At 43.8% G+C, this 23,981-nt stretch overlaps 1 protein-coding gene across 1 annotated transcript in view; it reads left to right on the top strand.

Annotated features, from left to right (window-relative positions):
* The window catches only part of LOC126284347 (fatty acyl-CoA reductase wat-like), a 173,276-nt gene that overhangs the window by 120,152 nt on the left and 29,143 nt on the right, over positions 1–23,981 (top strand). Inside the window, exons 6-7 of the mRNA XM_049983202.1 lie at positions 7,726–7,918; positions 22,759–23,004. Of these exons, the coding sequence (XP_049839159.1) occupies positions 7,726–7,918; positions 22,759–23,004 (439 nt within the window). The remainder of the gene's footprint in view (positions 1–7,725; positions 7,919–22,758; positions 23,005–23,981) is intronic.

Here is a 23,981-nt window from a genome sequence, read left to right as displayed (position 1 = left end):
TGCGTTAAAAACTTTTTTTAACGCAAGTGGTGTGCTATTTCTTGACATTGTAAACCTCGTTTTCCCCTTCACACCGCCACCTTCCCGTCCCCTCCATCCCAGTGCAATAGGTCTTCTTCTTTCGTGCCACCTATACTTGTTATGCTGATCCAGTACGGATATTTTAGAAACGTGACTGTAGATTGAATGTAAATCAGTAATATAAAACTACAACCAGTGAATGGTTGCAGTTTTATATAACTTATTTACCTATACTTGTTTCACACAGTCAAAGACTGGACGTGATGAAATCTCAAAAAGTAGTAAGGCACCTTTACGCACTGAAGGTAAAATTACGTTCTAACAATATTTCAAAAGAACAGTTTCAAATATTTACTGAAAATTACTAAAAAATATATAAAATAAAATATATCGGCACTCGGTATGGTCATTTTGATATCGACATATCTGTATATCGGGGGAAAAAATATCGAAGATATGTATGGATTTTTCTGTGGTGATATCGACATATCTCTATTTTATCAACAACCCTATTAGTAGCTAACAGCTGAATCGAAAAGCAACAGCTATCATTAAGAGCTCCTTTCATGCTCAGTAAAAAACAAACATACTTGCAGAGTCAAATATTTCAAAATATGCTTAATTTTAATTGATGTTGAAGAATTCGGTCGTGAGCTAAGTAAGATTTGTCGCTTACGTCAGGGGCAGATTGGTACGTAGCCCGGCCACTGCTGGGCTAATGGGAATGAGAGAGGGGAATATTTAATCGTTTTGTCTTCCAGTGCTGACAACTCACGAGCGTGCGCAGCTAGCACGTGCTATATTATAAATGTCAAGCAGAAGTAACATGGATCCGTGAATGCGCATTATAGAGACGGCCATCTTCAAATGTGGTGCATGTTTCTAACAACATGAAATCAAATTAAGGGTGTTGTAATATATGACAACCAAAACATTTAATAAACATTTGCGATCTTGTCTCATATTGCAGTTTCTCTTGTTAATTAATATAAAATACTTAATTATGGAGGTATCCAATTAGTAATAGGATTGGTAAGGGAAGGTGTGGTAAAGGGGACAGGGCGGGGAAAGTGCCCTTTGCGTAGTTATTTTTTTGCACAGAACAGAGCTGGTGCCTGCCGAAAAGTGGTCAACTAGTTCTAATACACATAGCCATTGTTGTAATTGAGATTTACAGAGGAAGCTTCTTCCGTTATACTTTAGATTTTCTTTCTTTGATCCCTCTTATGTAGGATAAGTCATTTATATTATTCTGGTTACCTCACTTAAATGGAGAGTAATAATTTTTTACCATATCAATGTTAAAGCGACCTCTTTTGGCCACATATGTAGTTTCTTGTTTGTTTTTTTTTATTTCATTTCAATAATTTCTTCTGTGTATCGTTAATTAATGTGGACGTGTCATCCAACCGGAAGATGTGACCACCTTGGGCCACAAGAGTTAGTTACTTCCATAAATGACACAAAATTTTACAGATCAGGCAGACTTTTGCGTATTTTTGTATATGCAAGGTTATCATCCGTCATCGCATCTGTTTGTGACATTATGTTGTGTTTTTCTGAAACAGTCTCTGTTCTGTAACATTTGGCGTAATACAGGAGTCCAATTGGAAACATGCTACAACATTCGCTTGGTATTGGTTCAGATAGGTGGTGAAATGTCTAGAAATTGTGCCCGGAAATCAGAAAAACAAACATGGGTTCCTGTCGTGATGGTACTGGCCACAGTATCCACTTAGGTACGGAAAAGTGGTCACTATGTACGCCTTCAGAAAAATGCCTATAGTTCTTTTTCCACTTACAAATATTTGTTGTGATACCTCATACTATGCATATTCAACATGGGTAAGTGGTTAGGTTATATCAACAACATTGGTTCGATGAAATCTGAATTTCTCTTTGAGCGGCGGCTTTACTCACATCCCTTCCTATGTGGCCCGAGGTCTCGCCCTACGTCAATATTGGCTCTTAAGACAACACGTACGCGAAAGCGACCAAAATTGGGATAATTTTTTATTGCATCTTCATTTGATGCATGGTATTGAAATTTTAATTCCGGAATGTACCTTCCAATTCCACTCGTAAGTGTGATAGAAAAGAAAATAATCAACAAAAGCTTGCATGGGGTTACGCTCCTTCGTTTTCTATATTTTCTCAAATTATTTATTCCTGAGGTGTTTTCTTCCAGTTTTATGCAGTCATAATGTGGGGAATACTTCGGTGTTTAGGAGATATAGAACGTCCACAAAAGTGTGTGCATGGAAAAAGTCAGCCCTAATGAAAGTTACAAATCTCTGATAGCAGAACCACGCCCCAAGACGACGTTTGTTTCCACAACTGCTCATGGAGTTGCAGCGTGTGATTCTTGTTTAGCTTTTAACAGTGATAATCTTGGCAGATTACGGACTCAACAGGGGCTAGGATTTGATCGAGTAGCTTTCGCACTGTCGATATTGAAGGATATCGATAACATAGAATTGATGCAGATGACAGTATTGTTGCTCAATCTGAAAATCAGTCCTAAGAGGACAAGCAAAGAAAAGACTGCAAGAGGATGAAGAGCAGAACGCGTAAATTTTGCACTAGTTCACCCAGATAAAGTAAGACCTAACACAAACAATATCAAATCTCTACTCTGGTTTACCCTAACTTACGTCTTGTAGACTTCATATACCTTTACCTCATATGCCACACTTTTCGTGCAGTTAGTCAATACTATAGTGAAAGATTTTGTGCAAGAAATTTTCATTTACTACAGTAGTTTGGAGAGCTGGAAAAATCTAGGAAAAATATCCATGCTCTGTTTCACAGATATTTGTAATAATGGTACACTAAACTTGTACAAAAATACATTAATTTCGTTCTGCACACGTTTCAAAAAAGGAACATTTGTACTCATGTTGCAGAAAAAAATTTGATTGCTTATAATTAAAACATAACTTCAGTCTGCATGAAAACTTTACTGTATCTGGGGTAGCAGTGACAAAAGCGAATAATATTCCTCAATCTCTTTTTATTGGGGGAAAACCAATAAACAAGAACATTGCCGATGTCGAAACAAAACACAATTCAAGCAAGAAACAAAGTATGGATCCCACTTCGGATCTTATAACAGAAGAATAACAAAATAAAATGGTTTCCTCACAAGTCTGTCGCTCGAGAAAGTCCACTAAAGAAATGACAGAAACAAAACTACTAGAGAGTGGTCGATACAGTGTTGCCATAAGACTGTCTAGGGAGGAGAGACCGCCGTTACACGACACTCGTGAGTCACAGTCCGAAGCTACCACTCCTGACGATCCCGACTGTTGTTGTTGTTGATGATGATGATGATGATGATGATGATTAGCGGGGTTCTCAACATCGTGGTTATCAGCACCCATAGAAGTTCCAGTCTTTTCATTTCCAGTCTCTCCACTATCCGAATTATGATGTTGAGGACAAAACAAACACTCAGTCCCCGTGTGGAGAAAATCCTCGCTCCGGCAGGGAAGTAGCAGGAACCTCGTGAGCCAGAGGCAGCAACGCTAGCCATTAGACTACCAGCAGATGAGGGGTGTGGATGTTGCGATCAGGGTGGCAGATCCCTACAACTGCCTTCTGGCCTTTTTTTTTTTTTTTTCGTGGGAGGTTGAAGTACAGCTTCACTGGTTGGTCACGGTCTTACTGTGTTGGTGGATGGTAAAACTGTTCCATATGACAGTGACGTCATTCCAAAGACTTCACCAGAGTGCTACTTTGAAGGTGCGGCGGTGGGCTTGAAGTCCCATACTACCTCCGACGGTGGAAGTTCACGTTGCAGTAAGAGGGAACATAACGACGAACAGCATTAGGTATCAACATCGGTGGTTTACGATGGTCGGCACCCACCAAGTGGTCAACTCAATACTAACGCTGCATGAGTGGTTTAAGAAGTCTAACGTTAGCCGTAGTCGGAATGGGAGTCCTCAAGAATGGTGGCTTTTAAGGCCAGTTGGCGGATGGATCTTCTGGAACTATTTCTATCAGGGGAGTGACGTACGAAAATAGTCCGCTTGTCGATCGCGACCTCCGGCGCTGCTGTCGATCGGAGGTGCTCCGGCAGCGGGCCCTGACGCCCGTTGGCTGAGGCACGGAGCTGTGTTTTCGCTCCAGCAGCGGCCTCAGTCCGACCGTAAACATCTGTTTACGTTTCACTCGTTGTGATGAAGGCGTCCCGCTTCTCTGTTCTGTCATGCGGGATGCCGATGTCACAGGCAGAAGGATGGCATCCGAATGTAGCCATACACGAGCCGTATTTCGAAAGTAAAGTCCGATCAGGCGCTAAATGGAAACCGCAGTAAAAATACGATAAATCCTTACACAGGTGTGTTGCACAGTCTCTAGTATGCCCGTTGATCACGTCACGTCTTTTTCAGTTCTGAGCGCACAGTGAGCACGTAAAGATGCCTAGAAAACAGTCCTCGCCAAGTATAAGTGCCCGTGAGAGATTTCGCTTGATTTGATGCAGCCCACACAGCATAACTGTCATGCATTTCCTTCTTAATGACAATTCTCGGCCGCATCCTGCAGGGGCAATTAGGATGCCCCTGCAGCGTTTTCGAGGGGAAGTGTTTGATCGCCCTCCATACAGCCCGGACTTTGTTCCCACTGATTTTCATCTCTGCTGACATGAATCGCTGGCTATGAAGTCAACGTTTTGGCACAGACAACAGACTGCAGATCAGCGTAGAGAATCGACGAAAAGTGCAGGCGGCTGCCTTCTATGACCGGCGAATTGGAAAGTTGGTACAATGCCATCACAAATGTCTCAGACAGAGCGACGAGTATGTAGAAGCGTTGATGGAAGGTGTGGCTAACTATTGCAAATAAAACACTTTTGATTTTCATTATGGGTTCAATTTCGCGACCCATCATACGTTAGATTAGGAATGCTTCTCGTGCCATTCCTTAGCAACTGTGCCAAATTTAGTTACATTGCCGTGAAAACTTTGAATTTTATAAGACTTTTTACAAAGTATTACAGTATTACAACTTCGCATACGTCCCTCTACGGCGGCGCGGTTCTTTCCGCCCCTTTACGACGAAACCTGCACCTACCTGTGAACATTGTCTCAGCAGATCATCAGTAGGGAAGCCGAGCGAAAGGTACTGTACTTGGACGTGAACCAGGCTGCAATTACAGTCATTAACCTACGTTTCGGGAGAAAGTTTTCACACGAAATGAAAGGTTGGAAATTTTGTCCTCAATTAATATATTCTGAAACTTAGGTGAACAAGTATCACTGCCAAGCCCGTGCTAGTCTTAACACAGTCACCCACAATCCCTTTCCTTCACGTTAGTAAGTTTATGGTGTTGCATTTCCCGAAAACGTAATAGCTACAAAAATACTGATTGTTTTTAATTGATAATGCTCGCCAAATATTAAGTCTGTCGGTACCAAATGCAGTCACAGATTTTAGCCACCGACCTGCTCCATACGCCACGCGGAATATATGTCTTATCTCGTCACAAAATTCACTAAAAAATTCCGAAATTTCTACACGCCCATCGGAATAATTATGCCGTCACTTTACCACACTTTTGATGTATGGAACACTGCTAGATCGGGCAACTTATCGTTTCCATCGGAACTACTATTACACACGTTCGAACTGTTTCATGGCTAGGCTCCGAGTCCTCTCTAGAATACTCTAAGTCTTCTCTACCAGTAGAGAAAGGCGCGCGAAGAATACTGCTTTACCATTGGTCAGTTTACTCAACAGCCAATAGCAAAACAACATTCTCCCGCGTCAGTCCTCGCTTTTCATCAATAACCAATCGCAAAATAGTAAACATAACGATTGCACTTTTTACCGACGTAGTTATCTAATATGCTGAAGTTTTGTTTATGCATAAAGTTATTTACTATTGCTATTTACACCTGAATTAATTTTCCCTTTACCATAAACATACTTTACAAATCTGTTCTACAAAAATCCCCTTTTTCCACATCCATACATCTTCGAAATGTTCCCACACTAAATCCCACTACATATCTCGTTAAACAATTATCTTCATATTAACCTTAAATCACACTCACGAATCATTCATACTGCTAAAACACATTTATAACATTTTACCTACACAAAAAGACAGAATAGCATTGTATGAAAATACTAGAACAGTTTATGAAGAACATTCTACTACTTTAGTGCTCTCTAGTGGGCACAATAAAAACTAAAATCACAGTCCCCCTATCCAATACTGTCCTCTATCGGCTGATACATAAAGTACGTGCGCGTCCAGTCTCGCGTCACCATCTGTCACTCTGCAGCTCTGAGACACATCTCCCACTTAACCGCCTCCAGAGCAGGATCGTTATACGGCGCTACACCTCACCTCTCCCTCCCCCACCCCTTAAGTAAAACGATCAACGACCATTGTGTTAGTGCAATATCAAGTTAAGTAAAATTTAAGATCCTGTTGTTGTTGTTGTGGTCTTCAGTCCTGAGACTGGTTTGATACAGCTCTCCATGCCGCTCTACCCTGTGTAAGCATCTTCACCTCCCAATATCTCCTTGGTGTATTCATCTCTTGGGCTCCCTCTACGATTTTTACCCTCCACGCTGACCTCCAATACTAAATTGGTGATCCCTTGATGCCCCAGAACATGTCCTACCAACCGATCCCTTCTTCTGGTCAAGTTGTGCCATAAACTCCTCTTCTCCTCAATTCTATTCAGTACCTCCCCATTACTTATGTAATCTACCCATTTAATCTGCAGCATTCTTCTGTAGCACCACATTTCGAAAGCTTCTATTCTCTTCCTGTCTAAACTATTTATCGTCCATGTTTCACTTCCATACATGGCTACACTCCATACAAAAAAATACTTTCAGAAACGACTGCCTGACACTTAAATCTATACTCTCTACTTCGACCATCATCAATTATTTTGCCCCCCAAATAGCAAAACTTCTTTACTACCTTAAGTGTCTCATTTCCTAATCTAATACCCTCAGCATCACCCGACTTAATTCGACTACATGCCATTATCCTCGTTTTGCTTTAGTTGATGTTCATCTTATATCCGCCTCTCAAGACACTGTCCATTCCGTTCAACTGCTCTTTCAAGTCCTTTGCTGTCTCTGACAGAATTACAATGTCATCAGCGAACCTCAAAGTTTTTATTTCTTCTCCATGGATTTTAATACCTACTCCGAATTTTTCCTTTGTTTCCTGTACTGCTTGCTCAATATACAGATTGAATAACATCGGGAAGAGGCTACAACCCTGTCTCACTCTCTTCCCTTTCCCTTTCATGTCCCTCGAATGTTGTAACTGCCATCTGGTTTCTGTACAAATTGTAAATAGCCTTTCGCTCCCTGTATTTTACCCCTGCCACCTTCAGAATTTGTGAGAGAGTATTACAGTCAACATTGTCAAAAGCTTTCACTAAGTCTACAAATGCTAGAAACGTAGGTTCGCCTTTCCTGAATCTAGATTCTAAGATGAGTCGTCGGATCAGTATTGTCTCACGTGTTCCAATATTTCTACGGAATCCAAACTGATCTTCCCCTAGGTCGGCTTCTTCTTTTTCTATTCGTCTGTAGAGAATTCTCGTAAGTATTTTACAGCTGTGATCGTATCGTAGCAGAAACGATATTAGGATATTAGCACGCTGTTGCTGTACGGGAGACCAGAGACAGGACAGAGAGTCAGCGGTGGTGTGTGTGCCGCAGTGGTGGCGACCTCTCAGGAGCCGGTGACCGGCTGGATCGACAACGTGTACGGCCCCACGGGCGTGTGTGTGGCGGCCACGCTGGGGCTGCTGCGGGTCGTGCCGTGCGACAGGCGCGCCATCGCCCACATCGTGCCCTGCGACCTGGTCGTCAACTGCGTCATCGCCGCCGCCTGGGACGTCGCCACCAACAGGTAAGCAGGCGGCCGAGCGCAGCTTCAGCCACGCGCCCTGACGTTCACGTCCACGGTTACGAGGGAGAGTTAAAACTCTTAGGCACTTCGTTAGCAAACCTGTTACTGGGAATACAACATTGCAAGTAACATCATTTGTCATGAAACTTCCTGGCAGATAAAAACTGTGAGCTGGACCGAGAGTCAAATCCGGGACTCACGCCCCATCCTCACAGCTTTACTTCTGCCAGTACCTCGTCTCCTACCTTCCAAACTTTACAGAAGCTCTCCTGCAAACGTTGCAGAACTAGCACTCCTGAAAGAAAGGTAGTTGCGGAGATATGGCTTCGCCACAGCCTGGGCGATATTTCCAGAATCCACTCTGCAGCGGAGTGTGCGCTCATATGGAACTTCCTGGCAGATTAAAACTGTGTGCCGGAACGAGACTCGAACTCGGGACCTTCGCCTTTCGCGAGCAAGTGCTCTATCAACTGAGCTACCCAAGCACGACTCACGCCCCATCCTCACAGCTGTACTTCTGCCAGTACCTCGTCTCCTACCTTCCAAACTTTACAGAAGCTCTTCTTGCGAACCTTGCAAAAACGATCATAAAACGATCATAAACACTACTCAGTAGAGCACTTGCCCGTGCAAGGCAAACGCCCCGAGTTCGAGTATCGGTCCGGCACACAGTTTTAATCTGCCAGGATGTTTCATATCAGCGCACACTCCGCTGCAGAGTGAAAATCTCATTCTGGTATCATTTGTCATGTTGTACAGTTTCCCACCACTGGCGGTGTCTGCTTGGAACACAAACCTCCCCGTCCACTCCACTCTCTCATTATTCTTCCCATCTCTCCCGAGTGCTTCCTCCACCTCTTTTAGCCATTTGTCCCCTGACTTTCCGTTGGTCTCTTGCGCACCATAATCATCTATTACATCTTCTTCTTTTCACCCCTTTTCCTTCACGTGCACATACCATTTTCAACTTCCTTCATCTACATTTACATCTACGTGATTACTTTGCTATTCACAATAAAAAGCCTAGCAGAGGTTTTCAATGAATCACCTTTAAACCTTCTCTCTACCGTTCCACTCTCGAACGGCGCGGGAAAAAAACGTGCACTTAAATTTTTCTGTGGGAGCCCTGATTTCTCTTATTTTCTCGTGATGATCATTTCTCCCTATGTGCCGCGCGGCATTATCCGAGCGGTCTGTGGCGCTGCAGTCATTGATTGTGTGGCTGGTCCCGTCGGAGGTTCGAGTCCTCCCTCGGGCATGGGTGTGTGTGTTTGTCCTTAGGATAATTTAGGTTAAATAGTGTGTAAGCTTAGGGACTGATGACCTTAGCAGTTAAGTCCTATAAGCTTTCACACACATTTGAACACATCTCCCTCTGTAGGTGGCTACCAACAGAATGTTTTCGCAGTCGGAGGAGGAAACTAGTGATTGAAATTTCATGAGAAGATCCCGTTGCAACGAAAAACGCCATTGTTTTAATGATTACCACTCCACTTCACGTATCATGTATGTGACACTATCTCCCCTATTTCGCGATAATACAAAATGAGCTGCACTTCTTTGTGCTTTTTCAATGTCATCCGTCATTCCCACCTGATGCGGACCCCACACCGAACAGCAATACTGCAGAATACGGCGGAAGAGCGTGGTGTAAGCAGTGTCTTTAGTAGACCTGTTGCACCTTTTAAGTGTTCTGCCAATGAATTGCAGTCTTTGATTTGCTCTGCCCACAATATTATCTATGTGATCGTTTCAATTTAGGTTATTTGTAATTGTAATCCCTAAGTATTTAGATGAATTTACAGCCTTCAGATTTGTGTGACTTATCGCGTAATCGAAATTTAGCTGATTTCTTTTAGTACTCAAGTGAATAACTTCACACTTTTCTCTATTCAGGTTCAATTGCCACTTTTCGCACGATACAGATATCTTATATAAATAATTTTGCAAGCCGTTTTGATCATCTGATGACTTTACAAGACGGCAAATGACACCATCGTCTATAAACAATCTAAGACGGCTACTCAGATTGTCTCCTACGTCGTTAATGTAGATCAGGAACAATAGAGGGCCTGTAACACTTTCTTGGGGAACGCCGGATATTACTTCTGTTGTACTCGATGACATTCCGTCTATTACTACGAACTGTGACCTTTCTAAGAGGATATCATGAATCCAGTAGCACAACTGAGGCGATACTTCGTAGGCACGCAGTTTGGTTAGAAGACGCTTGTGAGGAACGGTGTCGAAAGCCTTCTGGAAATCTAAAAATATGGAATCTATTTGACATCCCCTGTCGATAGCACTTATTACTTCATGAGTATAAAGAGCTAGTTGTGTTTTCTAAATCCGTGCTGACTATGAGTCACTAAATCGTTTTCTTCGACGTACTTCACAATGTTCGAATACAGTATATGTTCTAAAACACTACTGCAGATCGACGATAGTGATATATTCCTGTAATTCAGCGGATTACTCCTACTTCCCTTTTTGGGTATTGGTGTGACTTGAGCAATTTTCCAGTCTTTAGGTCCGATTCTTTCTGTGAGCGAGTGCTTGTATGTAATTGCTAAATATGGAGCTATTTTATCAGCATACTCTGAGAGGAACCTGACTGTCATACTTTACTTATAGGCTGCCCTAATGCTTTGCTTTCACATCTTCACTTTCCTGACACCACAAATCAGCACGGTTTTTGAAAGCATCGCTAGGGCGAAACTCAGCTTCTCATTTTCTCCCGTGAATCACTGACTGAGGGCAACAGACGGATTCCATATGTCTGGATTACTGTAGAGCATTCGGCACAGTACCACACTGCCGACTGTTAACGAAGGTACAAGCATATGGAATGGGTTCTCAGATAATTATATGAGTGGCTAGAAGGCATCTTAAGTTATAGAATCCAGTCCGTTGTCCTCGACGGTGAGTGTTCATCAGAGACAAGGTATCGTCAGAAATACCCCAGCGATGTCTGATAGGACGGGTGCTGTTTTCAATATACAAGGTGTACAACTTTTCTTCCGCAGTTTTTTCCCCAGCATTTGAGGCTTTAATGAAACAAATTGGTTACACATGTATCATTGAAAGTATTTTCCATCGCTGGCCACTAATTTTTCCGATCTTTCGGGCAGTGTACGGATCCCGCGTCGAAAAAATTGTTCATCTTTTGAAGCGATCCACGAACCGATCCAATTTATGACTTGTTCATGAGATCGGAAGTGTTGGTCAGCCAGGCCATGCGCCATTGATCTAAACAGGTGATAGTCAGAGGGAGCTATGTCTGGAGAATACGGCGTGTGGTGTAAGACTTTCCATTCCAACGTTTTCAAGTATGTCTTGACCTCTTTTCCAACGTGGGGTCGAGCGTTGTCGTGCTGCAAAATCACTTTTTCGTGCCTCTCGCTGTATTGCGGCCGTTTACCTTTTAATGCTCTGTTCAGACGCATTAATTGTATTCGATAACGAGCACCTGTGATTTCTTCACTTGCTTTTAACACCTGATGGTACACGACGCCGAGCTGGTCCCACCAAATGCAGAGTATGATCTTGGAGCCGTGAATATTCGGTTTGGCCGTCGACGTAGAAGCATGGACGGGATATCCCCATGATTTTTTACGTTTAGGGTTATCGTAATGGACCCATTTTTCGTCCCTGGTCACAATGCGATGCAGAAATCCCTTCCGTTTTTGCCTCTCAAGCAACTGTTTACAAACACACAAACGTCATTCAACGTTTCTTGGTTTCATCTCACACGGGAGCCAAGTTCCTGCTTTTTGAATCATGCCCATAGCCATGAGACGTTTTGAAATAGCTTGCTGTGTCACTCCCACTAATCGTGGTAATTCTTCTTGAGTGTGACACGAGTCTTCACTCAGCAATGTCTCCAATTCTGCATCTTCGAAAACATTCTCTCTTCCACCACTATGCCGGTCCACGATCTTAAAACACCGCTCTTGAAGCGTTAAAACCACTCACGACACGTTCTTTCACTAATAGCGTCCTTACCATACGTAGTTGAGAGCATTCGACGGGACTCAGCCGCTGTTTTCTTCATATTGAAACAAAAAAGTAATACCTCCCGCAAATTACGAGAATTAGGCTCGTAAAGTGACATTTTCAATCAAGAACAGCTTTATGATGCATACAATAATTGACTAATGTTTGAATGAGATTATGTTGACCGAGGTCCAAGCTAACTGCTGACGTCTGTGATGTATTTCTTTCCACCGCTACTTACCGTTGTCGTCACCTATTGGCAAAAGGCAGAAGCAGAGTTGTACACCTTTTACATAAACGGCGGACAGGGTAATCAGTAGGGTGCGGCTGTTTGGTGATGGTGCTCTGGTATACGGAAAGGTGTCGTACTTTAGTGACTGTAGGAGTATACTAGATGACTTAGACAAAATTTCTAGTCGGTGTGATGAATGGCAACTAGCTCTAAACGTAGATAAATCTAGGTGAATACGGATGAGTAGAAAAATTAATCCCGTAATATTCTAATACTGCATTACTCGTGAGCTGCTTGACACAGCCACGTCTACATCTACATCTACATCCATACTCCGCAAGCCACCTGACGGTGTGTGGCGGAGGGTACCCTGAGTACCTCTATCGGTTCTCCCTTCTATTCCAGTCTCGTATTGTACGTGGAAAGAAGGATTGTCGGTATGCTTCTGTGTGGGCTCTAATCTCTCTGATTTTATCCTCATGGTCTCTTCGCGAGATATACGTAGGAGGGAGCAATATACTGCTTGACTCTTCGGTGAAGGTATGTTCTCGAAACTTTAACAAAAGCCCGTACCGAGCTACTGAGCGTCGCTCCTGCAGAGTCTTCCACTGGAGTTTATCTATCATCTCCGTAACGCTTTCGCAATCACTAAATGATCCTGTAACGAAGCGCGCTGCTCTCCGTTGGATCTTCTCTATCTCTTCTATCAACCCTACCTGGTGCGGATCCCACACTGCTGAGCAGTATTCAAGCATTGGGCGAACAAGCGTACTGTAACCTACTTCCTTTGTTGTCGGATTGCATTTCCTTAGGATTCTTCCAATGAATCTCAGTCTAGCATCTGCTTTACTCACGATCAACTTTATATGATCATTCCATTTCGATTCCACGTCGATTAATTATCTTGGCGTAACGTTGCAAAACAACATGAAATGAAACGAAAACGTAAGGAAGGTATCAGGGAAGGCGAATGCTCGACTTCGGTTTGTCCGGAGAATTTTAACGACGTGTGGTTCATCTGTAAAGGAGGCCGTATATAGGATACTAGTATGACCCATTGTCGAGTACTGTTCGAGTGTTTGGGACCCTCACCAGGACGGATTAAAGGAAAACATCCATGCAATTCAGAGGCGGGCTGCTAGATCTGTTACCAAAAGTTTCTAACAACACACGAGTATTAAGGATATGCTTACGGAACTTAATGGGAATTGATGGACGAAAGACGACGTTCTTTTCGACTAGCAATATTGAGAAAATTTACAGAACCGGCTTCTGAGGCTGACTGCAACACGATTCTACTGCCGCCAGCGTACATTTCGCATAAGCACCATGAAGATAAGTTCAGAGAGATTAAGGTTTGATATTTGATATACAGGCAGTCGTTTCTCCCTCTGTCTGTTTGCGAGTGAAGTGGAGAGGAAATAACCAGCACTGCTACAGGGCATCCTCCGCCATGCAACGTGTGGTGACTTGCGGAATATCTGCAGTGTTGTGGTTGTGGTCTTCAGTCCTGAGACTGGTTTGATGCAGCTCTCCATGCTACTCGATCCTGTGCAAGCCCAGTACCTACTGCAACCTACATCCTTCTGAATCTGCTTAGTGTATTCATCTCTTGGTCTCCCTCTACGATTTTTACCCTCCACGCTGCCCTCGAGTACTAAACTGGTGATCGCTTGATGCCTCCTCAGAACATGTCCTACCAACCGATCCCTTCTTCTGGTCAAGTTGTGCCACAAACTCCTCTTCTCCCCTATTCTATTCAATACCTCCCCATTACTTACGTAATCTACCCATCTAATCTTCGGCATTCTTCTGTAGCACCACAATTCGAAAGCTTCTATTCTCTTCTTGTCCAAACTATTTATCGTCCATGTTTCACTTCCATACATGGCTACACTCCATACAAATACTTTCAGAAACGACTGTCATCTGCTTTCTATACAAATTGTAAATATCCTTTCGCTCCCTGTTTTTTTTACCCCTGCCACCTTTACAATTTGAAAGAGAGTATTCCAGTCAACATTGTCAAAAGCTTTCTCTAAGTCCACAAATGCTAGAAACGTAGGTTTGCCTTTTCTTAATCTTCCTTCTAAGATAAGTCGTAGGGTCAGTATTGCCTCACGTGTTCCAACATTTCTACGGAATCCAAACTGACCTTCCCTGAGGTCGGCTTCTACCAGTTTTTCCATTCGTCTGTAAAGAATTCACGTTAGTATTTTGCAGCTGTGACTTATTAAACTGATAGTTTGGTAATTTTCACATCTGTTAACACCTGCTTTCTTTGGGATTGGAATTACTATATTCTTCTTGAAGTCTGAGGGAATTTCGCCTGTCTCATACATCTTGCTCACCACATGGTAGAGTTTTGTCAGGACTGGCTCTCCAAAGGCTGTCAGTAGTTCTAATGGAATGTTCTCTACTCCCGGCGCCTGCAGTATAGAGAGGTAAATGTACATACCTGACTCTTCAGAAACAGCGTTTGATTTGCTCACACAGTGCTTTCCGTCGTTATCCAGCTTACTGCTAAATAATTTTTTGATTCATCATTTACTTATTTTTCTGGGGGACTTTGTTCCACATCGTTCTTTTCATATTTCCCATAATCCTATCATCTTGCTGCGCACATTCAGTTACTTCTTTATCATTTCTTCCAATTTCATTCGGTAGTTTTGACCGTTTTCAGCCGATGACCCCTCAGTGTAACGTTCACTATAGGCCTATTCTTTTTTTCTCATCGTGACCACGAGCCCACACTTCTTTGCATTAAATTTCATCGCATACACTCTTCCCGAACGTGTAATCCAATAAGTCTCTTCACAAACTTTGTAGTTCCGTCCTGGAGAAAGGAATTTGGCATCATGCACAAACACTAACGTGGCTCTTCATTACTAGGATTAAATATCTTTTTTGTGCTAACCCCCCCCCCCTTTCTTCCCACTTGGCTCCGTTGCACAAAAGAAAGAGTTCTGCGTAATTTCTGCTCACTATGAAAACATGAATAGACTTTACATCTGAAAAGGAAAAAGAAAACATCGGAAATCGCACAAAAAACTTGTTCACTGCTTACCTCATAAATTCTGGTTCGTAAATAGCTGATTTATCTGTAACTTTATAACTTCGAACATAATTATTTCTTCGAGTATAATTATTAATACTGCTGTATTGTCTATAATAAAACAATTTATATAGCTACTATGTACAATGTTTTTCGCATTCTGTATTTTAGTACCCCATGAGAATGATGCCTCCCTTAACTGTATCACTTACAACCTCCAGTTTAGTAAATGGGTGTAGAACGTTCATGAAACCTACATTTTCATGCCACTGCGAAGCGGCTGCCTTATGGATCTTGCTTCTCAATTCAAAATTCAAACGTGGGAAAGCATTTTCTTATTCCATTAGAAACAAACTTTTGAAATTTTGGAAATAAAAATACTCCAACTCGCCATCTTGCCTGCAAAAATTCATATTTATCGCCAAATATCAGGTTGCATCCAACAAAATGCGGAATTTATGTACATACAAGAGTTCGGAACTTCCTGGTAGATTAAAACGATATGCCGGACAGAGATTCGAACCCGGGCTCTTTGCCGTGCTTGGATAAATCAGATGGTAGAATACATTCCCGCGGAAGGCAAAGGTCCCGAGTTCGAGTCTCGGTCCGGCACACAGTTTTAATCTGCCAGGAAGTTTCATATCAGTGCACACTCCGCTGCAGAGTGAACATATCATTCTGGACAAGAATTCGGCTTCGAAAGAATTTTCAGTCAAAACAAATACACCTCTAAGAGCCAGCATATTTGACCCCGTTGTACAAAATGCTAAGTCCGTCACATGGACCTGAAAAACTCATTCAGCTTTCGTTTCATTGATTAGTTTTGCTTCCTCTTTAACAATTCTAACAACGAAAATGCTGATAAAATACCTTCTGCACCATTCAGAATTTTTCGCCGTTTAATAACTGTTCATTCTTGTCTTCCTTAACAAAGGCTTAACTTAATCAATTTACGGTTTTGAGCATTAACTTCATTCGCTTAAAGTGACGTAAAATTTCACTGGTGTAACTAATAACTACAGTAAAGATACAGCATAAATTAAAAGTGCACACTTAAGTTCTTGTGTATTTAGCTTAGCGAGTGACTTCTGCTGGCTTAGTACGTATCTCACTGTTGTTATATTAAAAGTAAAATCAATTGCTCAGTTGCTTAAAGTAAATTCGTCTGTGCAATACTGTTGTCAGGAACTTGGACGCATGAGCTGTTAGGTTGACCGATAAGTGTGGCATTTATGTGCCTTTGGTCCCTTCCAAATGGTGTGGATGATAGTTTTCCGGAGGTCTCAGGCTACATCTGTAGTGTACTAGATACCACACACCAATTGGGATAGTCGATTGATAGCCCTTTCCCCCGATGAGTTTTGAAATTCCGAAAGAACGTTAATCACTCGTGCTGTCTTATTTGATTGCAAGTCTTCCAAAGGACTGCCAAACTCTATTGTATGTATATCATCTGCACTGACCAGCCTGACAACCGACCTGCCATCGATATAAACCCATCCAGGCAATACAAGTGTCACCTGGCGAGGTATGACTGCTAATCAAAGACATGCACGGTGCATGTAATTTCAGTTAACGTGCTGTCCATGTGTAGAATGGGAAAGGCACGTGATCTGTCTGAGTTTGACTGAGGGCAGATTCTGGTGGCCCACAGACTCGGTACGAGCATTTCGAGAATGCACGACTTGTCGAGTGTTCGAGGAGAGCGTGGTGAGTGTCTTCAACGTGATCCGAAACCAAGGTGAAACCATGTCCAGATGTAGGGGTGTGGGCGACTGCCCCTCGTTACAGATGTCGGACGTTGTAGACTGGTCAGACTAGTAAAACAGGACAGGCGGCGGACTGTGAGGGGACTAACACCAGTCTTTAATGCTGGGCAGTGTACAAGAGTGTCTGAACACACAGTGCACCGATCACTCCTAAAGATGGGCCTCCGTAGCCAACGACCCAATGCATGTACCAATGTTAACACCAGGACACCGGCACTGAAATGGTGGTACGTCACCACAGACATTGGACGTTGGCGCAGTGGCACAGTGTTGCATGGTTTGATGAATCCTGTTACCTTCTTCATGATGCCGCTGGGAGGGTGAGAATCCGTCGTGTTCCAGGGGAACAGTTCCTCGACACCTGCTCTGCGGGATGGAGACAAGCTGGTGGCGGCTCTGGGGACCTGGACGTCCAGTGGAGCTCGTGCAAGGTGCACGATCATGTTTCCCTAAGGCAGTGGCATTTTTAACAAGACAATGCACCGTGTCACAAGGCCAGGAAAGTCATGGAGCGGTTCGAGGAATGCAGTGGCGAGTTCCAATTGATGAGCTGCCCCCCCCCCCACAATAACTCACCAGATCTGAACCGAATCGAACAAATCTGCGATGCGATTGAACGTGGCGTCAGAGATCATCACCCTCCTCCACGGAATTTACGGGAAATAAGTGACTTGTGTGTGCAGCTGTGGTGCCAACTCCACGACGCATAGCCACTCTTTACCGTGCCAAAGGTGGACATAGTGGCTATTCGGTGGATGGTCGTAGTGTTTTAGCTGATCAGTGTATGCCCGTCAGCCGACACTTGCTCCCTCTGGTAGATGCCTTCAGTGTATTCTTTCCACCTAGCCACTCTCTCCTCTACGTTGAACAGCTGAATTCTTCCTACACGTCTTTGTTTTTAATGCCACCGAAGCTTGTTTTAACTATTCTCTTTTTCGATCCTTTAGCCATTTCGCCTTACCCTCTCTGCACTTCGCATTTATATCATTATTAAGTGACTTTTACTGCTTATATAATTTTTTCTGAGAACTTTTCAACTACCTTCGTTCGTTGATCAATGGAACCAAAATACTTGTTGAGTTACAGAAGATTTTCGCGGGAGTTACCGTCGTTTCAACTTTTGTTTTACTAAGGTGAGTCAAATTAAAACTTAAATATTTTTAAAAAAATGTTATTTATTGTGCAGAAGTGGTACAAAGATGTATCACTTTTCAACATAATCTCCCCCACGCTCAATGCAAGTCCTCCAGCGCTTACAAAGTGCTCTTCATCGGAACGGAATTTCTTTCCTCCCATTGCGTCTTTGAGTGGTCCAGACACATGGAAATCACTTGGGGCAAGGTCTGGTGAGTATGGTCGATGAGAAAGACACTCAAAAATGCAGGTCTGTGATTGTGGCAACTGTTGTACGAGCAGTGTGGGGCCTTGAATTGTCATGCTGCAAAAGGACACTTGCTGACAGCAATCCAAGTCGCTTTGATTTGATTGCAGGCCGCAGATGATGTTTTAGGAGATCTGTGTATGATGCACTGGTGACAGTGGTCCCTCTAGGCATGTAATGTTCCAAAATGACGCCTTTTTCGTCCCAAAAGAGAGTCAGCATAACCTTCCCTGCTGATGGTTCTGTTAGAAACTTCTTTGGTTTTTATGATGAGGAATGGCGCCATTCCTTGCTCGCTCTCTTCGTTTCTGGTTAGTGGAAGTGTACCCAGCTTCCATCCTCAGTAACGATTTTTGCAAGGAAGCCATCACCTTCTCGTTCCAAGCGCCGACGAAGTTCTTCACAAGCATCAACACGTCGTTCTCTCATTTCAGGAGTCAGCTGCCGTGGCACCCATCTTGCAGACACTTTGTGAAACTGGAGCACATCATGCACAATATGGTGTGCTGACCCATCACTAATTGTAAACATCCTGCAATGTCATTCAGTGTCACTCGGCGGTTTTCCTTCACTATGGCTTCAACTGCTGGAATGTTCTGTGGAGTCACAACTCGTTGTGCCTGACCTGGACGAGGAGCATCTTTCACTGAAGTCACGCCATTCGCGAACTTCCTACTCCATTCGTAGACTTGCTGCTGTGACATTCGTCAGTGGATTTCAATAGGTTTCACACCTTCACTACGCAAAAACCGAATAACAGAACGCTGTTCTTTCCTGGTGCAAGTCGCAAGTGCTGCGACGGTATGTGTGTATCTGCACTGTACTGCCACCTACAGCCCATTCGGCACGCTGTTTGTGGCACGCTTACCAACTTACAGGATTAACGGCGCGAAATTTCGATTTTTTATTACAAATTTAACGTTCTCATTTGACTCACCCTCTTAGAACGGTGGTTCCACCTGAATGGACCACTTTGTATATTGCATCTCGCGTAGACCTTTACCGAGAGAGGTAGCGCAATGGTTCGCACACTGTACTCGCATTCGGAATGACGACCTTTCGAACCTTCTTCCGGCCGTCCTGATTTAGGTTTTCCGTGATTTCCCTAAATCGCTTCACGCAAACGCCGGGACGGTTCCTTTGAAAGGCCACGGCCGCCTTTCTTTCCAGTCTTTCCCCAATGCAATGCGTCCGATGACCTCGCTGTTTAGTCCCCTTCCCCAAATCAAACAAACAACCGTAGAGCTTACTAGGACGGACAATGTCTCGTGTCTCTCCGAAACTAGCACGGAATTTTTCCGCATATAACAGTACTGGTACTTTGCTAGTCATAGACAGATGATTACACTTCTACATCTACATCTACATACATACTCCGCAATCCACCATACGCTGCGTGGCGGAGGGTACCTCGTACCACAACTAGCATCTTCTCTCCCTGTTCCACCCCCAAACAGAACGAGGGAAAAATGACTGCCTATATGCCTCTGTACGAGCCCTAATCTCTCTTATGTTGTCTTTGCGGTCTTTCCGCGAAATATAAGTTGGCGGCAGTAAAATTGTGCAGCAGTCAGCCTCAAATGCTGGTTCTCTAAATTTCCTCAGTAGCAATTCACGAAAAGAACGCCTCCTCTCCTCCAGAGACTCCAACCCGAGATCCTGAAGCATTTCCGTAACACTCGCGTGATGATCAAACCTACCAGTAACAAATCTAGCAGCCCACCTCTGAATTGCTTCTATGTCCTCCTCAATCCGACCTGATAGGGACCCCAACCCTCGAGCAGTACTTATAAGTGGTCTCCTTCACAAATGAACGACATCTTCCCAAAATTCTACCAATGAACCGAATACGACTTTCGGCCTTCCCCACAACTGCCATTACATGCTTGTCTCACTTCATATCGCTCTGCAATGTTACGCCCAAATATTTAATCGACGTGACTGTGTCAGGCGCTACACTACTAATGGAGTATTCAAACATTACGGGATTCTTTCTCTTATTCATCTGCATTAATTTACATTTATCTATATTTAGAGTTAGCTGCCATTCTTTACACCAATCACAAATACTGTCAAAATCATCTTGTTTCCCCCAACAGTCACTCAACGACGACACCTTCCCGTACACCACAACATCATCAGCAAACAGCCGCACATTGCTATCCACCCTATCCAAAAGATCATTTATGTAGATAGAAAACAACAGTGGACCTACCACACTTCCCTGGGGCACTCCAGATGATACCCTCACCTCCGATGAACACTCACCATCGAGGCCAACGAACTGGGTTCTGTTACTTAAGAAGTCTTCGAGCAACTTACATATTTGGGAACCAATCCCATATGCTCGTACCTTAGATAGGAGTCTGCAGTGGGGCATCGAGTCAAACGCTTTCCGGAAGTCAAGGAATATGGCATCCGTCTGATGCCCTTCATCCATGGTTCGCAAGATATGTGAAAAAAGGGCGAGTTGCGTTTCCCAGGAGCGATGCTTTCTAAAGCCGTGCTGATGCAAGAACAGGAACTTCTCAGTCTCAAGGAATTTCATTATATTCGAACCGAGAATATGTTCGAGAATCCTGCAACAAAACGATGTTAACGATATTGGTCTGTAATTTTGAGGATCCGTCCATATACCCTTCTTATACAGGGTGTTACAAAAAGGTACGGCCAAACTTTCAGGAAACATTCCTCACACACAAATAAAGAAGAGATGTTCTGTGGACATGTGTCCGGAAACGCTCATTTTAGTTTTGTCAGTATGCACTGTACTTCCTCGATTCACCGCCAGTTGGCCCAATTGAAGGAAGGTAATGTTGACTTTGGTGCTTGTGTTGACATGCGACTCATTGCTCTGCAGTACTAGCAACAAGCACATCAGTACGTAGCATCAACAGGTTAGTGTTCATCACGAACGTGGTTTTGCAGTCAGTGCAATGTTTACAAATGCGGAGTTGGCAGATGTCCATTTGATGTATGGATTAGGACGGGGCAATAGCCGTGGCGCGGTACGATCGTATCGAGACAGATTTCCAGAACGAAGGTGTCCCGACAGGAAGACGTTCGAAGCAATTGATCGGCGTCTTATGGAGCACGGAACATTGCAGCCTATGACTCGCGACTGGGGAGACTTAGAACGACGAGGACACCTGCAATGGACGAGGCAATTCTTCCTGCAGTTGACAATAACCCCAATGTCAGCGTCAGAGAAGTTGCTGCTGTACAAGGTAATGTTGACCACGTCACTGAATGGAGAGTGCTAAGGGAGAACCAGTTGTTTCCGTACCATGTACAGCGTGTGCAGGCACTATCAGCAGCTGACAGGCCTGCACGGGTACACTTCTGCGAATGCTTCATCCAACAATACGCCAATCCTCATTTCAGTGCAAATGTTGTCTTTACGGATGAGGCTTCATTTCAACTTAATTAAATTGTAAAATTTCACAATCAACATGTATGGGGTGACGAGAATCCTCACACAATTGTGAAATCACGTCATCAAGACATATTTTCTGTGAACGTTTGGGCAGACATTGTTGGTGATGTCCCGAGTGGGCCCCACGTTCTTCCACCTACGCTCAATGTAGCACGTTATCATGATTTCATACGGGATACTCTACCTGTGCTTCTAGAACAAGTACCATTACAAGTACGACACAACGAGTGGTTCATGCACGATGGAGCTGCTGCACATTTCAGTCGAAGTGTTCGTACGCTTCTCAACAACAGATTCGGTGACCGATGGCTTGGTAGAGGCGGACCAATTCCATGACCTCCGCGCTCTCCTGACCTCAACCCTCTTGACTTTCATTTATGGCGGCATTTGAAAGCTCTTGTCTACGCAACCCCGGTACCAAATGTACAGACTCTTCGTGCTCGTATTGTGGACGGCTGTGATACAATACGCCATTCTCCAGGGCTGCATCAGGCATTCCATGCGACGGAGGGTGGATGCATGTATCCTCGCTAACGGAGGACATTTTGAACATTTCCTGTAACAAAGTGTTTGAAGCCACGCTGGTACGTTCTGTTGCTGTGTGTTTCCATTCCACGATTAATGTGATTTGAAGAGAAGTAATAAAATGATCTCTAACATGGGAAGTAAGCGTTTCCGGACACATGTCCACATAACATATTTTCATTCTGTGTGTGAGGAACGTTTCCTGAAAGTGTGGCCGTACCTTTTTGTAACACCCTGTATATACAATATTGCAGGGTCGTTGTTGTTACATGCACTCTGTAAAAACCGAATTGGAATCCCATCAGGACCTGGCGATTTATTTATTTTCAACCCACTGAGCTGCTTCACAGCCCCAGGGGTGTCTATCACTGTGTCCTCCATACGGGAATCTGTAAGAGACTCATTTGCTCCGATGATCTGATGAGCTGACGCCGCCGTCTTTCCAGGTCGCCAGACAGCAAGGAGCCGAAGGTGTTCAACCTGGTGTCGAGCGACGCTCCGCTGCGCTGGGAAGACTTCATGGCGTTCTACCAGCACTTCGCCAAGAAGGTGCCACCGATGTCGGCCGTGTGGAGCTACTCGCTGTGCATGACCACGAGCGAGCCGCTGGTCCTGTTCTACAAGTACGTCGTGCATATGGGGCCGGCGCTGCTCGCCGACGCCGCACTCTTCCTCACCACCGGGAAACCCAAGTAAGTCACTTCTCACACTTTCTGACAGCTGGACTGACAGAAGGGAGACCGGTGCCACACTCGCGGGAGGTGGACGTAACTACGCAAATGCCAAAAACACAGCACATTACCGTGCCTGATAAGGTGTAGGAAACCCGTTGGCATTTATAACAGCATCCAGTATCCTCGGAATGGATACATGCAAGTACTGTGTGGTTCTAAAGGGAGCCTTACAACACTGCACCGTTTGTTGTTGTTGTTGTTGTGGTCTTCAGTCCTGAGACTGGTTTGATGCAGCTCTCCATGCTACTCTATCCTGTGCAAGCTTCTTCGTCTCCCAGTACCTACTGCTGCCTACATCCTTATGAATCTGCTTAGTGTATTCATCTCTTGGTCTCCCTCTATGATTTTTACAATGCACGCAGTCTTCCAATGCAAAATTGGTGATCCCTTGATGTCTCAGAACATGTCCTACCAACCGATCCCTTCTTCTAGTCAAGTTGTGCCACAAACTTCGCTTCTCCCCAATCCTATTCAATACTTCCTCATTAGTTATGTGATCCACACATCTATTCTTCAGCATTCTTCAGCAGCACCACATTTCAAAAGCTTCTATTCTCTTCTTGTCCAAACTATTTATCGTCCATGTTTCACTTCCATACATGGCTACACTCCATACAAACACTTTCAGAAACAACTTCCTGACACTTAAATCTATGCTCGATGTTAACAAATTTCTCTTCTTCAGAAACGCTTTCCTTGTCTACATTTTATATCCTCTCTACTTCGACCATCATCAGTTATTTTGCTTCCCAAATAGCAAAACTCCTTTACTACTTTAAGTGTCTCATTTCCTAATCTAATACCCCCAGCATTTCCCGACTTAATTCGACTACATTCCATTATCCTCGTTTTGCTTTTGTTGATGTTCATCTTATATCCTCCTTTCAAGACGCTATCCATTCCGTTTAACTGCTCTTCCAAGTCCTTTGCCGTCT

The sequence above is a fragment of the Schistocerca gregaria genome, chromosome 8 (genome assembly GCF_023897955.1).
Source record: "Schistocerca gregaria isolate iqSchGreg1 chromosome 8, iqSchGreg1.2, whole genome shotgun sequence".
Taxonomy (NCBI): domain Eukaryota; kingdom Metazoa; phylum Arthropoda; class Insecta; order Orthoptera; family Acrididae; genus Schistocerca; species Schistocerca gregaria.
Note: the sequence above shows the minus strand (reverse complement) of the source record. Positions and strands in the feature narration are given on the sequence as shown.